The sequence below is a fragment of the Diplotaxodon limnothrissa genome, linkage group LG4, assembly GCF_057381915.1.
Source record: "Diplotaxodon limnothrissa isolate DT_005_m linkage group LG4, D_limnothrissa_male_GT1.1, whole genome shotgun sequence".
Classification (NCBI taxonomy): Eukaryota; Metazoa; Chordata; class Actinopteri; order Cichliformes; family Cichlidae; genus Diplotaxodon; species Diplotaxodon limnothrissa.
The window spans coordinates 27,201,675-27,216,684 of NC_140599.1; the positions used below are offsets into that span (position 1 = coordinate 27,201,675).

Consider the following 15,010-nt stretch of genomic DNA (forward strand, 5'->3'; position numbering starts at 1 on the left):
TGAAATGTCTTTGAATCATCTGTGTAATGGCAAATACATAAAGCAAGATTTGTTTTCGTGACCAAAATCACAATTGTGTACTGAAAACATATGACTGTATTTGTATCCGACTTTTGAAGTTTATAATCAAACAGTAGTTCTTGTCAAAACATTATCTTCCCGATCTCTACATGATGTTTTGTCAACCTTAATTATGTTGTGATTTTTCTTTTTTGTTTTTTGTTTTTTCTATGTCTTAATTTTTCTCTGAAGATCTATGGTATTAAATGCACTGGTTCTGTCTCATCATTTTGGTGAATTTAGATGTTATCCTCAGCTTCCTTTTTCTTTTCTCTCTCCTTATTTGTATTCTGCACATCAGGGAGGGACTGCTTTTCAACACTGTTGTTATCATCCTGTTATGGCATCAAAGACTAGCACAACAGAACTTGCACGGCAGTCACTGCTGTTAGGTGAGGGGGGGGAGGAGGAGGAAGGAAAATGTAATTTTATGAATAAACAAGGGTAAGGTTATGTTTCTTTGTATGCCTGTTTAATCATTTTGTCCTATCTAATTAACTATCACACTGGATTTTTATAAATATATCTATATCAGCTTGTGCTAGTAATGACAACTATGAGTTGTACTGTTGTGGCTTGTAAATGATTTTATCCCACTGCCCCACAAGAGTTTAAAAGACATGTATTATCTGTAGCTGGCCACAAATTGGCTTTGGCATTACTTTTACTAACTCTCTATATTTCCCGATTCCTTTCCTGTTTCTTTTCTCTCCAGGCTATTGTCTACATATCCTGAGATTTCCTAAAGATTAGATTTCTGTTTAAACTGGCTTTGCTTTCTTGGCTGTTAACACATGCTCACTAGAGTTTCCTGGACAATACCAAGTATAATAATCCCTTAGCTAATCTAAGTGCATCTGAAGAGATCCGTAAAGTAGAGAGGTAATTGTTCAGTTAGCGCTAAATACAGGTTTACTGTTAGGTTTTTGTTTGTTCCTGTTATCCCCCAGGTGTTTTGTGAAAAGGTGAATCCTTTGTGCCAACCAAGGTTGCAAAGTGGTTTGAAGAAATTTTAGACACATAAATCGTAGGCATCTCATCCAACCAAACAAGCTCCAGATAAACTTAAATATATAATTATATAAAGATGTGGACAAAATTATAAGCCTTTAAGCTTTTTTTTTTGCAAAACCTTCCCAAGTGCTCTTTTACAAAGCAAGGGATTTTCAATGTAATATTTCTAAATGGGCTAGTTTTCTTTATAGGCATAAATGATTTCTATTTGCACACAAGGACATAATTATTTTTTTAAGTTATAAGTTGCCTATTGAAAAACTGACCTTTTTAATGACCCATAGCACACTGCTCTGCATTGACAAAACAAAAATAAGTTTAAGACACAAAATAAATAACTAAAAATTTCAAAGACCCCAGAACAACTGCCAAGACTTAGCCAAATTGATAAATGTAGTCTCAAAGAAGACAATCACTAGACCTCTCCACAGGAATGGACAGCAGACCAAGAAACCCCCCATTTCTGCATAAGAGACATCTTCAAGCCAGACTGAAGTACACTAAGGACAATCTGGAGAAAAATTAGACATACTGGAAGCATGTCTTTGGTCAGATATGACTACGTTACAAATAGCTTTTTCACCATAAAGACACTGCACAGGAGGCATGGGTGTGACATGTTGAAAACTACAATTTAAAACACGCTCCACAGGACAAGACTCAGCAGTCCATCTGCATCTTAAGGATAAAGGACACTCTTTCGAGGATGCTAATGTTCACATTTTGGACAGAGAGGACAGATGGTTTGAAAGAGGAGTGAAAGAAGCCATCTATGTCCACTGTGAGCGACCATCTTTGAACAGAGGCGGTGGTTTACGACACCAACTTTCTGCCATCTATAATCCAGTTTTGAGATCCCTTCCCAGACGCCTTAACGCCCACTCACATCCTGGGCCATCTGATTTCAGGAATTCGCATGATAAGGGGGGGCCAGGTTTCACAATGAACTCACCCGAAACTCTGGCTGATTGGGACCCACACCCAATTTCACACCTTGGCTCAGGCGATTAGAGGATCATCAGGGGGTCCTTTTGTCCCCCTGTGGGGGGATACTCCCACTAGGTTTATATCTGGGACTCTCCACCATTTGACCTTAGAACTGAAGAAGCTTCTCGGATGAGAGGTGAAACGTCTTCAAGTAACTTAAAGAAGTCCAGACGCTTTTCTTTGCAAGCTCCTTTGACTACGATGACCTGGATGACTGAGAACCTTCACAGACATACAATTTAAAACACACAATTGATTGCTAGCATCAGGCCCTGGTAGTTTTTGGTTTTGTAAAATAACTTTGTTTACCTGCTTAAATAATGTAAAAAATAAAACGTGGATGTTTTAAAAATCCCCTACTTATTCCCTAAGTCACTCAAGTCATTCACAAGTCTGTGAATGATACTCATGGCCACTGGTCAGTGATCATGAGAATTTGCATATTGACGATGATGAAACTGAACTGACTGTTAGTCAGTGGTGCTACTTTCAGTCTTTATGCAAATGTACCATTTATAAGGCTGGGGAAACCTGTAGTCAGCTGAAACTCAAGCTGTACTTTGCACTAAGAATACTGTGTCCAGATAAACAGAATGAGCTCTCTCTGGGATTTCATTACTGTGATGGTCTAAGGAGCTTGGAAAGAAAAGCGTCTGGATGTTTCACCTCTCATCTGAGAAGCTTCTTCAGTTCTAAGGGTCAAATGGCAGAGTCCCAGATTTAAACCCCGTGGGAGTTTCCCCCCAAGGAGAGAAAATGACCCCCTGATGATCCTCTACCTAATCACATGAGCCAAGGTGTGAAAACGGGTGTGGGTCCCAATCAGCCAGGGTTTCGGGTGAGCTCATTGTGAAACCTAGCCCCACCCTATCCTCTGACTTCCTGAGGTCAGATGGCCCAGGGTGTGAGTGGGCATTAAGGTGTCTGGGACGGGATCTCAAAACTGGATTATAGATGGCAGACAGTTGGTGTCGTAAACCACCACCTCTGTTCAAAGATGGTTGCTCACAGTGGACATAAATGGCTTCTTTCACTCCTCTTTCAAACCATTGAAAGAGTGACCTTTGTCCTTTAGATGCAGATGGAATGCTGAGTCTTGTCCTGTGGAGGTGGCTCTTCTATGTTGTGCTATGCGCTTATGAAGTGGCTGTTTGGTCTCTCCAATGTAGAGGTCTGGGCAGTCCTCGCTACACTGTACAGCATACACCACATTGTTAAGTTTGTGTTCTGGAGTTTTGTCTTTCGGGTGAACCAGTTTTTGTCTGAGTGTGTTGCTGGGTCTGAAATGCACAGGATGTCGTGCTTGGAGAAAACTCTCCTGAGTTTCTCTGATACACCCGCTACATAGGGGATGACAATGTTGTTGCGTCTGTCCTTATCCTCCCTCGCTGGTGTCTGATCTTCTTTTCTGTGCATCTTTGCTGACTTTATAAACGCCCAATTTGGATAACCGCATGTTTTAAGTGCTTCCTTTACATGTGTGTGTTCCATCTTTTTCCCTTCAGGCTTAGAGGGAACATGTTCTGCCCGGTGGTGTAGGGTCCTAATTACTCCAAGTTTGTGTTGCAGAGGGTGATGGGAGTCAAAGAGGAGGTACTGGTCCGTGTGTGTGGGCTTCCGGTAAACTTCGATGTTGAGGTTGCCACTCTCTTCAGTGTGCACAGCGCAGTCCAGGAAAGGCAAACAGTTATCCTTTTTGTTGTCCCTGGTGAACTTGATGTTTTTATCCACGACGTTAATGTGCACAGTGAAGGATTCCATCATCAAGACATGATGTATAAAAGCTACTTAAGGGGTCGTGTAATTTGATATTTTTGCCAAATATCCTTCCTGACACAACCCCAAGGGGGATTTGGATCTCTGGCTAGAACCTGTTTTTATTGTTATTATTTATTGTTAAATCACATTTTCACATTGTGTAAACTAACATGCATACACACTTGAGGTCAGTTGCTGTCTGTGGCAGCTGTTTTGCTGACATGCCTAAAAGAGGACATGTATAAAAAGGGATATTTAATCCTGAATTTGGATGTGTGGAGCTATTCAGTTTAATTATTCCTTAGTCAGAATGTCTTTAATCTTATCCTTTAACATTGTCCTATAGAAAAGGCCCAAAAGGAGCAGATTTTAGCCTTCTATAATAGTCCTGAAGGAATCCTAAAACTTTAAATTTACCTGATGGGGTTTAGTTGATAATGACACTATCGTTTAAACATTTATATTGGATATTTTTTCTAATACTTACTGTGGATTGTCATTTACTTCTGGGGTGCATACAGTGACATCTGGGGCTCCTTTTACGTAAAACAAAAATGTGAGAGCTGCAGATCCCACTATAACCAATAGAGGGTGAGCTGCTAGCTAAAGAGGGTTTAACAACACACGGCAGGAAGGTGAGCAGGGAAGCCATGCAAGCGGAGATCTATGGTAACATTTATGTTGACGCATTTAAAATATAAGGACATACAAATGACAAGATTCCTAACCTTACAGGCACTTAGTTAGCTATTTTTGCACGTGTTACACATGCAGAAGTGTAGCATATTAAAGGAAAAACCTAAACCATCACAGTGAGTTGATTCGTTTGCTCTATGCTGTGGGCGGATTTAACTGGTCGGAGTCCGTTAAGGGGAGGGGCAATATAAATCAGTTGTCAATAAATCTGAAGAAGGCTATATCGGTTTTAATCGTAGACAGTACAAAATAACTTTGCTGCAATTCTAACAAATCCTACTTTGCCGACAGAACTTGAATGCAGCATATGAGCTAAACGGGAGCTGAGGAAGAAACTATAGCAGCGTGGATATGTCGGACCCGGCGGCGCAGGCCTTACAACCCCGGCTTCTTCAAGCCCAGTCTGCTGGGTCAGCGGGCTCCAGTACTACTACTACTGCAGGCTCAGGATCAGGGAACAGTGACCCGGTCAGACCAGGGCTCAGCCAGCAACAACGTGCAAGCCAGAAAAAAGCACAAGTCCGAGCTTTCCCACGGGCGAAGAAGCTTGAAAAACTTGGCGTATTCTCCGCATGCAAGGTAGCTAGCATAGCTAGCCAAAGTTCACCATAACAAAGCACTCTTCAGACAGTATTAGCATTACTGTGTATATTCAGGAACAAACATGTAGCACGTAACCTAACATACGTGTTGCAGTATCAGTTTTTAACTGTCAAGGCAGTCTTGTATTTGCTGTATTATTCACATTAAAGCCTCAAAAATGCATTTATTGTTAGGCTAACTGAACAGTCATTCATTTACGTACAAAAGCTACAGTTGTGTTATTGTGTAAATCGATGTGTATGGATTATTTGCGTATTTTCAGGCTAATGACACATGCAAGTGCAATGGATGGAAAAACCCAAACCCACCGTCGGCCACACGTATTGATCTGCAACAGCAAGCAGCCAGCCTAAGCGAGCCCTGCCGCAGCTGTGGACATGCTCTGGGTACAAACTAGCATCCACGTACTGCTCACCTTGGACATGCTGTAATAACGAACAAACGTGTATTCCAGTCATGCATTTACATTTTTTTTACACCTTAATTACAGCTAATCATGTGTCACATCTGGAGAACGTGTCTGAAGATGAGATTAACAGGCTGTTGGGGATGGTGGTTGATGTGGAGAACCTTTTTATGTCTGTACACAAAGAGGAAGACACTGACACCAAGCAGGTCTATTTCTACCTTTTTAAGGTATGGAAAAGGCATTCAAACATTAGTGTGATTGTGATACTGGTTCAGTTGAACTTAGAAGTTGATGTACATGACATTTTTTTAGCCCGATATAAACTTGTCTCGTTACTTCTTCACTCTTTCCTTCAGCTGCTGAGGAAATGCATCCTTCAGATGAGCCAGCCAGTCGTAGAAGGATCCCTCGGAAGTCCACCTTTTGAGAAGCCCAACATTGAGCAGGTAAATTTTAAGAAAATAGCTTCGGTGAATGTTTTGGTCTTAAGCAGTGTACTTACTGGTGAGCACAGACTTTAAATTAGGGCTGCTCGATTATGGCAAAAATGATAATCACGATTATTTTCACTGAAATTGAGATCACGATTATTTGACGATATTTATTTAACCCTTTAAGACCTACTATAGAACCAAGTCCACCAGAGCTTATATTATTTTTTTTACATGCTGTAGTGCCATTTGTGGGAGCATTTCAAGTTGCTATACATCAATACAACTGTTATAGCCCATATTTTAATAATATGTATGCATTAAGTGCATAGTAATTACATAAATTGCAAAAAAGTGCAATAAACTACAAAAAAAATTGAAAATCGCTTTTGTTTTGTTTACATATATTTCTACTTGGAGAAATTTAAGAGGCTTATCCCTCAAAACTTTAAATACAATAAAGTTGCAAAAAATAGTTTCCCACCACAGGAAATTTATTTTGAGTGTCTTCATAGTTTTATTTTGGAGATACAGCAATTTTTATATACTGCAGGAAAAACAAAAAACAATCCTATGATGCAAATTTGCAAAGAAAACAGCATGTGCATCATTTCACTGTGGGAAGTGTTACGAACAGCTGATAGGAACGGCAAAGCGTGTTTCTGGAATATTATGTTTTTGTTCCTGCAAGCGCTTTTTATGCAATTTTTGCAAAGCTATATGTGGAACGAAACCGTGACCGAGGACAAGCTGATGGTATGAGATGTAAGTACAACTCCTCCGGTTTCATATGCAAAACAAATTATTGCGCTAGCTTACACGGTTCAGGTTCTACAGGGATTTAAAAATAGTTACGCAAAACGGAGCGTGCTGCTCTGACCGGCTTTAAAGGGTTAACAATGACTTTAAAAAAATAATATAAAATAGTGTGCAACACCACTGAAGTTTGTTTTTTTTTAAACTCTCTTTTCAACCAACGGCAGTCACTCTCCAAATAACTTCTGCTTAGCTTTCCGAGCTTCCCTCGGGTCCTCTTAATCAGCGGTCTCCAACCTTTTTTGCGCCACGGACCAGTTTATGCCCGACAATATTTTCACGGACCGGCCTTTAAGGTGTCGCGGATAAATGAGGGAGGGGCTAATAATCGGCTCAGTCATTTTTAATGATCGTTGAAAGCCCAGATCGTAATCGTGATTAAAATTCGATTAATTGAGCAGCCCTACTTTAAATCTTTAAATATTTTTGTCTTTCTTTTAATTTCACAGGGGGTTTTGAATTTTGTCCAGTATAAGTTCAGCCACCTTGCACCAAAGGAAAGACAGACAATGTTTGAACTGTCAAAGATGTTCCTTTTGTGCCTAAATTACTGGAAGCTTGAGACCCCTACGCAGTATCGTCAACGTACCCAGAAGGATGATGGTACAGCTTACAAAGTGGACTACACTAGGTGCGTTCATTTGATAGTAGGGAAAGCCGATGTGTACATTTACTTGTTTCTAAAGTGACTATTGTATGTCAGTCTGTGCAATAAGGCGTTTCTTCTTATGATCGCAGGTGGTTGTGCTATTGCCATGTTCCGCAAAGTAATGACAGCTTACCGCGCTATGAAACCACTCAGGTGTTTGGGCGCAACTTGCTCAAGTCCATTTTCACTGTCACCCGACGCCAACTCCTGGAGAAGTTTAGGGTGGAGAAGGATAAACTGCTACCAGAGAAACGTACACTTATCCTTACACATTTCCCCAAGTAAGGACAAGCTTTATTGAAACGGTGTATCCTTGTATTCAAGTTAAAAGGCAACCTGAAAAGCTGCAGAAAGATTATCAGTGTACTTGATGGTGCACTGGACACTGTTCACATTCATCTTGTGGGGATCACTTTATGGTTATTACATTTGTACATGTGTGTCTTCAGGTTCTTGTCCATGCTGGAGGAGGAAATCTATGGTGAGAATTCACCCATATGGGAGGCTGATTTCACCATGCCGGCCTCCGATGGCACACAGCTCGGACATCAGACAGGTGAGGCAGTCATAAAGTTGTACAGTTGAGCTTTTGCAATGTGTTTGGTCTATGTGTAAGGCATATGTTTAAAGGCAAATGAAGAGTGAATGTGGCAGTATGCTAGCAACCCAAGAAATCACAAGAAGGTTTTTGGTGTGGCACACAACGTTTCAATGACTGTGCATTTTTCTTGCGCAACCTATGGTTTCCCGGAAGGCTCTAGACCTGTGTGACTGAAGGCTTAGTTCCTGTTGTATAGTTTGTAAATATGTCAAGTCTTTTTGTCTGTCATTGCAGTGATCAGTCCGGCTTCAGTGTCTGGCTCTCCTGCTCTGTCCAAGTGTCTGAACAGCAGCTCTTCTGTCAGCAGCATGGATACTGGTGGAGCAGAACCAAAGACAGGTGTGTAAACCAACATTAAAACCACCTGCACAGGAGTCTAGAATGTCTAGTGCTTAGATGCTGTCAGTGGCCTCTGTGGATCAGACATGTTTTCAGCACTTCCTGTGGGTGCACAATTGGATGATATTTTGAAGGTGAACCAGCATGTCACTGGGTTTTACTATCGTGGCTAATCAATATATATTATTTTAAGATGTAGAGATTTTTTTTTTTTTTTTTCCAATCAGACCTTCCTGTGTCATAGATCACTGTCGGCGAATGTTTATGCTTTTTATTGCTTTGATCTGAGAAATGTTGCGCTCATTTCAGGAGAAAAGCGCAAACTTCCTGAGACCTTGACCCTGGAGGATGCCAAGCGGATTCGTGTGATGGGAGATATACCAATGGAGCTGGTCAATGAAGTCATGATGACAATCACTGACCCTGCTGCTATGCTCGGACCAGAGGTCAGTTGGTTAAACTCCATTCTTTTAATGTTTGGTTAAGTTCATAACACCTGTGTCATGTCTAGGGATGGGTACCGGTATCACCGGTTCTGACATAAACGGTAGTAACCAGACCGAAAAGCAGCGCACATTTCGGTGCTTTTTTTCCCTGAGATGTCACACACTTTGAATTCTAGCCAATCATTTTACCTTTGCAAGCGTAGTAGGCGGGCCCAGGTACGTACGTTCTTTTAGAGCAAAGCTACAGATTAAAAATGCCCAAGGCGAAGTGGTCAAAAGTCTGGCTGTACTTCACAGCAAAATATGCAAACTCAGCAGCCTGCAACAATTGCTTTAAGCTGATACTGTAATACTGTGCAAAGGAGGTAACACCTCGAATCTGATGAAACACCTGGCGACGTATAGCGTTTTTTTTTTTTTGTTTGTTTTTGTTTTTTTTTTTTTTTTAAAAGCCGTTTTTTATTTATTATAAATATTATTATTCCGGCACCGTTTCAAAAGTACCGGTTTGGTACTGGTATCGGATAAAACCTAAACGATACCCATCCCTAGTTATGTCTAAGGAGACACCCTGGTCAATTTTCTGTGATCAAAATTTTAACTCACCAGGCAAGGTAACATTTTTAGCATGGAACAATTATGAATGAGTTCAGTCACATTTACTATGATGTGTCATAACAGCCTAAGTGGTGGTATTTAAAAAGCTTTGACTTAACACCAGGGTTATGTAAAGAAGTTGGTGTTGTTTTGGTACAATTTTAAAGACATTTAATACTGATGTTGTTTTTTGTTTTTTTTGTTATGTTTAATATTGCTAGACTAATCTGCTGACACCAAATGCTGCCCGTGATGAGACTGCAAGGCTGGAGGAGAGACGTGGTATCATAGAGTTTCATGTCATTGGAAACTCACTTTCCCAGAAATCAAACAAGAAGATCCTGATGTGGCTGGTTGGCCTACAGAATGTCTTTTCACATCAGTTACCTCGTATGCCCAAAGAGTACATAACACGACTGGTGTTTGACCCGTAAGTCTAACGTTCTTTCCACATGTTGTGCCACTTGAGGCCCACACATGTTTGACATCTCCGTCTTTTTTATTATTTGTTTTTTTTTTTGTTTTTTGTTTTTTTAATAGGAAACACAAGACCCTAGCCCTTATCAAAGATGGCCGCGTCATTGGAGGCATCTGTTTTAGGATGTTTCCCACTCAGGGCTTCACAGAGATCGTCTTTTGTGCCGTCACATCCAATGAGCAAGTTAAGGTATATAATAAGGGGTTAAATTTATACTCAGTTTTCAGTTCGGAAAAACCAGCTTACCTACACGTACCTATAGCAAAATAAACATGAATACGATTATGAGCAGTATTGCTGAATATTGTTGGAATTTCTTTTATAAATACGGTGCTTTTTCTCGGGTCTCTTTAAGGGCTATGGTACCCACCTGATGAACCACCTTAAGGAGTACCACATCAAACACAATATCCTCTATTTCCTCACCTATGCTGATGAGTATGCCATTGGCTACTTCAAGAAGCAGGTACTGCAGGCGTGACTTGTGCATTAACTTTCCCTCTCTCATTTTTGTCTTTCTATTAATTTTTTTTCTTTTTCCCTCCGCAGGGCTTTTCCAAAGACATCAAAGTGCCGAAGAGTCGATACCTTGGATACATCAAAGACTACGAGGGAGCGACCCTCATGGAGTGCGAACTGAACCCTAGAATCCCTTATACCGAGCTTTCTCATATCATTAAAAGACAGAAGGAGGTACGTCAGAAGTTCTCATTAAAGCAAACCTTGTTTTTCTTCATTTTTGTGAACATGTCAGTGTGTTTCTTATGAGATAAATTTGAAAATGTCAATAGATTATTAAGAAACTGATTGAGAGGAAACAAAGCCAGATCAGAAAGGTTTACCCGGGTCTCACCTGCTTCAAAGAGGGAGTACGACAGATCCCAGTGGAGAGCATTCCAGGCATAAGTGAGTGTTTGTTTTTGTGTTTGTGTCTGAAAATATATATAATAAAATGCTTATTAATGTTTTACTTACAAGTACTTTTATACATATTTTTTTATTTTTTTGTCTTTCTATTCAGGAGAGACAGGCTGGAAACCCAGTAACAAGGACAAAGGGTAAACTCTTTGGATATATTTTTAAATGATGTTGCTTTGGACTGTGACCTCCCCTGCAGGGACACTTTCATTGAACAGATTAAGATTTAGAAATGACTGAGTAGTGAAGAAAACAAACAAAAAAAATGTATAATAAGAAATACCTACTGAAATATACAATTTATCGAAGTTGTTATGATTTTGGTATTAATGCTAAGATGCCACTATTGTTGGTGTTCAGAAATGTATTCACCTAACTTTAGCTTTTTGTTGTGTCTTTAAGTCTACAGGTCCTTTAACCTTCTCAGGTTCAAATTACACTTTTTGTTGCTAATGCACAACCAAGTCCTGCAGTGGTACTTCTGAGTAAAAAAAACCCCTCATAAAATATGTATGTGGGGTAATCAGGTTGTTAGTTTTTAACTGTTGCAAATCGGCAACGCCTGCCTTGAGAGGGCTAAGTGTAGTCAAAGGTTTACTTATCATTTATATCTTTCATAGGAAAGAGGTGAAGGATCCTGATGTGCTATACAACATGCTGAAGAACCTTCTCGCCCAGATAAAGGTGAGGATCACCAGAGGCCTGTATTCGGAAGCAGTATTTGGGGCTTAACTTCAGGGTTAACCATAGATTTTTGCTGTTATGAGGGTTAACTCTTTTACCAGGGTACATCATGGTGCTAAGAAGTTCCCATAAAAAGCGTCATCCGTGAGAGGTGAAATGCCTTTAAAACAAAACAAAAGTCCAGTTGTATTTGTTTATTTTCAAGCTCTCATGGCTACCATGACCTGGATGAGTGAGAACCTACACAGACAAATCAACCTACACAGTCATAACAAATTGACTGTTATGACTGCATAACAGTCAATTTGCATTGACTAACAATGGACCGTGAGTTCAGTTTCACGATCTCGAGTATTAATATTGTCATGACTATTGATCTATTTCCATGGCTACCATATTCACGAAGAGTTTGGGAATGGCCGCTGTCACAGTATTGTAAAGCCTGGATTATACTCTATTGCAGAGATGGACAGCTGGAGACCCGACGGCCGAATACTCATTTCTGTTATACTTCAGCTGCCTGGGCATATGTGTAGTTTGTGCACTGTAATGTAATTCTACACAGACAAGTCTGCCCAGTCACAAAACAACAAACAGGCACATGGACATTCACGTATGTCCTCAGGCTTAATGTCCGATGACGAAATTTAGGTCACAGTCTGCCCAAGCGGAGTCATGGATGCTGAAAACATGAAAACCGCTTTAGATGGTGAAATATGTACTCAAAGGCCCCCTCCTCAGTTCAGAACAGGTCACTGCCTTTTCATATAATTGACCTCCTTGACTCTCCACTCAGTCACACACCATTGCTTTGGATGCATCACTTGTGTGGACTTCAGTCAGTATTTTTTCAATATTTGTAACATAAGCTGCTCTGCTGCCAGCAGATTTGCATGTTTGTCATTGGACACTTAAGGAAAAGAGATTCTTGGCATGTTGAACTTGCTTTCAGGTACAAGCCCCAGCTAACACCTGAGTGGAGCACACACAAGGATACACCCAGACTAACAAGACCTGAGACTAACTAAAACTTTGTCACCTCTGCAGACTCATCCTGATGCTTGGCCCTTTATGGAACCAGTGAAGAAATCTGAAGCTCCGGATTACTACGAAATCATCCGTTTTCCTATTGGTGAGTAAGCCTCGCTTAGATAATATGACCCCCCACCCCCCAGCAATAGTTTGCAAATCTCTTAAAACCTGCATTTTACAATACAATACACAGTTCAAAGTAAAAACATAAGAAATTAAAACCTAGCAAATCTGTCACTTTAAGAAAAAAAAGGTTTTCAACCTGATGGCAGCAACATATCTTTTAAAAAAGGTGGTACAGGGACTATATGTTTCCCACTGTGTAGCATCCTCTCTTTTATCAAAAGTCTGTAAACACCTGGGAGCTGAAGACAATAGCTAATGGACTTTCAGGGGGAGCAGTGTTGAGCCCGTTCTTGTCTGATATAGGATTCTAGCGGCTCAACCGTCCAGGGTCGTCTTTGTTGTATTACTGGTTTCATGATATGCCAATTTTTTTTTTTTTTTTTAATTGGTCTGGACTGCAGGCAGGCCAGTTTAACTCCTGGATTCTTCTACTACCAAGTCTTCTTATTGTAATAGATGCAATAGGCAACTTAACATTGTCTTGCTGAAAACTGGGTGGCCTTCCCCAAAAAAGCTACCTTGATAGAAGCTGCTGCTGTTTTTATTTTTTTTATTTTTTTATTTTTTGATAGTTTTTTTTTTTTTAATGCCCAATCATGTTACTGATATGTTGTGGATTAACCTATTTTGTTGTAAAATGTTCTTCCCAACTGTCTTGACGCATGCTCAATCATCCAGGTAAGTAAATCACAAAAGTTGATTCTGTTCATCTAGATGTAGCGTTTTCAGTGGGAGAAATATTTTGTCTCTCATCCAAGTGACTTCCTCAGACTGAAGAAAATGCTATGACCAGACAAACACAATCAACTTTTTGGGGTTCCTCCCAGCTGTTCCCTTTGAATCCAGTTTACTTTTCCAGTTGCTTGTGCCTATGTTCCACCTTGTTTTTGAGATGTGTTACTGCCATCAAAATGGTTTCTGTGATAATATAGATAATATATGGGTTTGAGATTTTCACATCATTGCATTTCATTTTTGTTTACATTTTACTTCCCAGTGTTTTTGGAATTGGGCTTATTGTTTGTGGTATTTAAGCCATTACTTTTTAATTTATGCAGATTTTCTTTGTCCTTGTTTTGCCCTCACAGACCTAAAGACTATGACAGAAAGACTCAAGAACAGATACTATGTGACCAAGAAACTTTTTATTGCCGACCTACAGCGAATCATCACCAACTGTCGCGAGTACAACCCCCCAGACAGCGAGTACTGCAAGTGTGCCAACACCTTAGAAAAATTTTTCTACTTCAAATTAAAAGACGGAGGTCTGATTGAGAAATGAAGCCTGCCTCAGAACTATTTCGACTGACAAGGAGTTACTTTCACAGCGGCCAAACGCCGAGATAGAGAAGATTTTTAGCTATTGTCATATCTTGGTTAAGAAAAGGTTATTTTCAAGGGGAAAAAAAAGAATTGCTGAAAAATTGTTGGACTTGCATCACAGCCAGTTGAATACTACAAGTTTCAAAATGTGATCCAGTTAAACTTACCTGATGACGTCTTCTTTCAGTACTCGCAGTGGGTGAATTATCTGCTAATACGTGTTTCAATGAGTGTACCAAAGTTACAGGTCCAAGTAATAATGCGACTTTCCACCATTCTTTGTAGAGTGACAGATTCAGCTTTGTTGCATTTTACAGGAGCCAGTGTTTAAGTAGTAAAGAGTTCATTAAAAAAAACAACAAAAACTGGACCTTGGGACCTAAAGCCACGTTGCCTTCCATTACTGAGACACTTGAGCATCCCAGCCATTTTCATAGGAATGAATATAAAAGCTCTAAGGGGCAAAGTGCTTAGAGCACTTGAAAAATGGGAAGTACTTTGCTAAGTAGTACTGAAACAATTGAATTAGTCATTTGTTTAAAAAAAAGAAGAAAAAAAAAGAGTAAAATTGTTACTCTCACGTGAAGTGCAAATTCTGAATGTTTGCAAGTGAGGACTTTTTTTTTTTTTTTTTTTTTTTGCTTTCTCTTTTAATATTTACCATCTATTGATTTTGATTTTTTTTTTTTCCTAAATGTTTGACTGTTGGTCATGATAAAAGAAAATTGTCATTTGGATAAATGACTAATTATGAGAACAGCACTGCAGATGAAAATAACTGCTGGTTGCAGCTCTACTGTTAAGACAAATTGAGGCACTCCGTGATGGACTGGGCATAAAATACTTCCAGCACTTGTGTGATGAAGAAAATAAGTAAAAAGTTACCTTAATAGAAACGTTTTCATGCTAATATAATACTTATTTATACATAAAATATAAAACATAATGTTTATGCAGCATTCCAAACGATTTTGATGAGGTCACAGTTAGTATAGCTTCTTTTGCAGGTGTTTACTGTACGTGTTTGAACTGATTTGTCCTGT

General features: G+C 39.7%; 1 protein-coding gene across 1 annotated transcript; it reads left to right on the forward strand.

Annotated features, from left to right (window-relative positions):
- The first annotated feature begins 4,436 nt into the window (after positions 1-4,436).
- Positions 4,437-14,451, forward strand: kat2a (K(lysine) acetyltransferase 2A). The gene is made up of 19 exons (XM_085352724.1): positions 4,437-4,454; positions 4,807-5,094; positions 5,381-5,504; positions 5,609-5,754; positions 5,884-5,973; positions 7,224-7,405; positions 7,513-7,704; positions 7,873-7,979; positions 8,259-8,363; positions 8,673-8,809; positions 9,628-9,836; positions 9,947-10,073; positions 10,240-10,350; positions 10,434-10,577; positions 10,676-10,790; positions 10,906-10,942; positions 11,423-11,486; positions 12,534-12,618; positions 13,733-14,451. The coding sequence occupies exons 2-19, from the start codon at positions 4,867-4,869 to the stop codon at positions 13,924-13,926; spliced, it is 2,397 nt and encodes a 798-aa protein (XP_085208850.1). The 5' UTR covers positions 4,437-4,454; positions 4,807-4,866; the 3' UTR covers positions 13,927-14,451.
- The last annotated feature ends 559 nt before the right edge of the window (positions 14,452-15,010 follow it).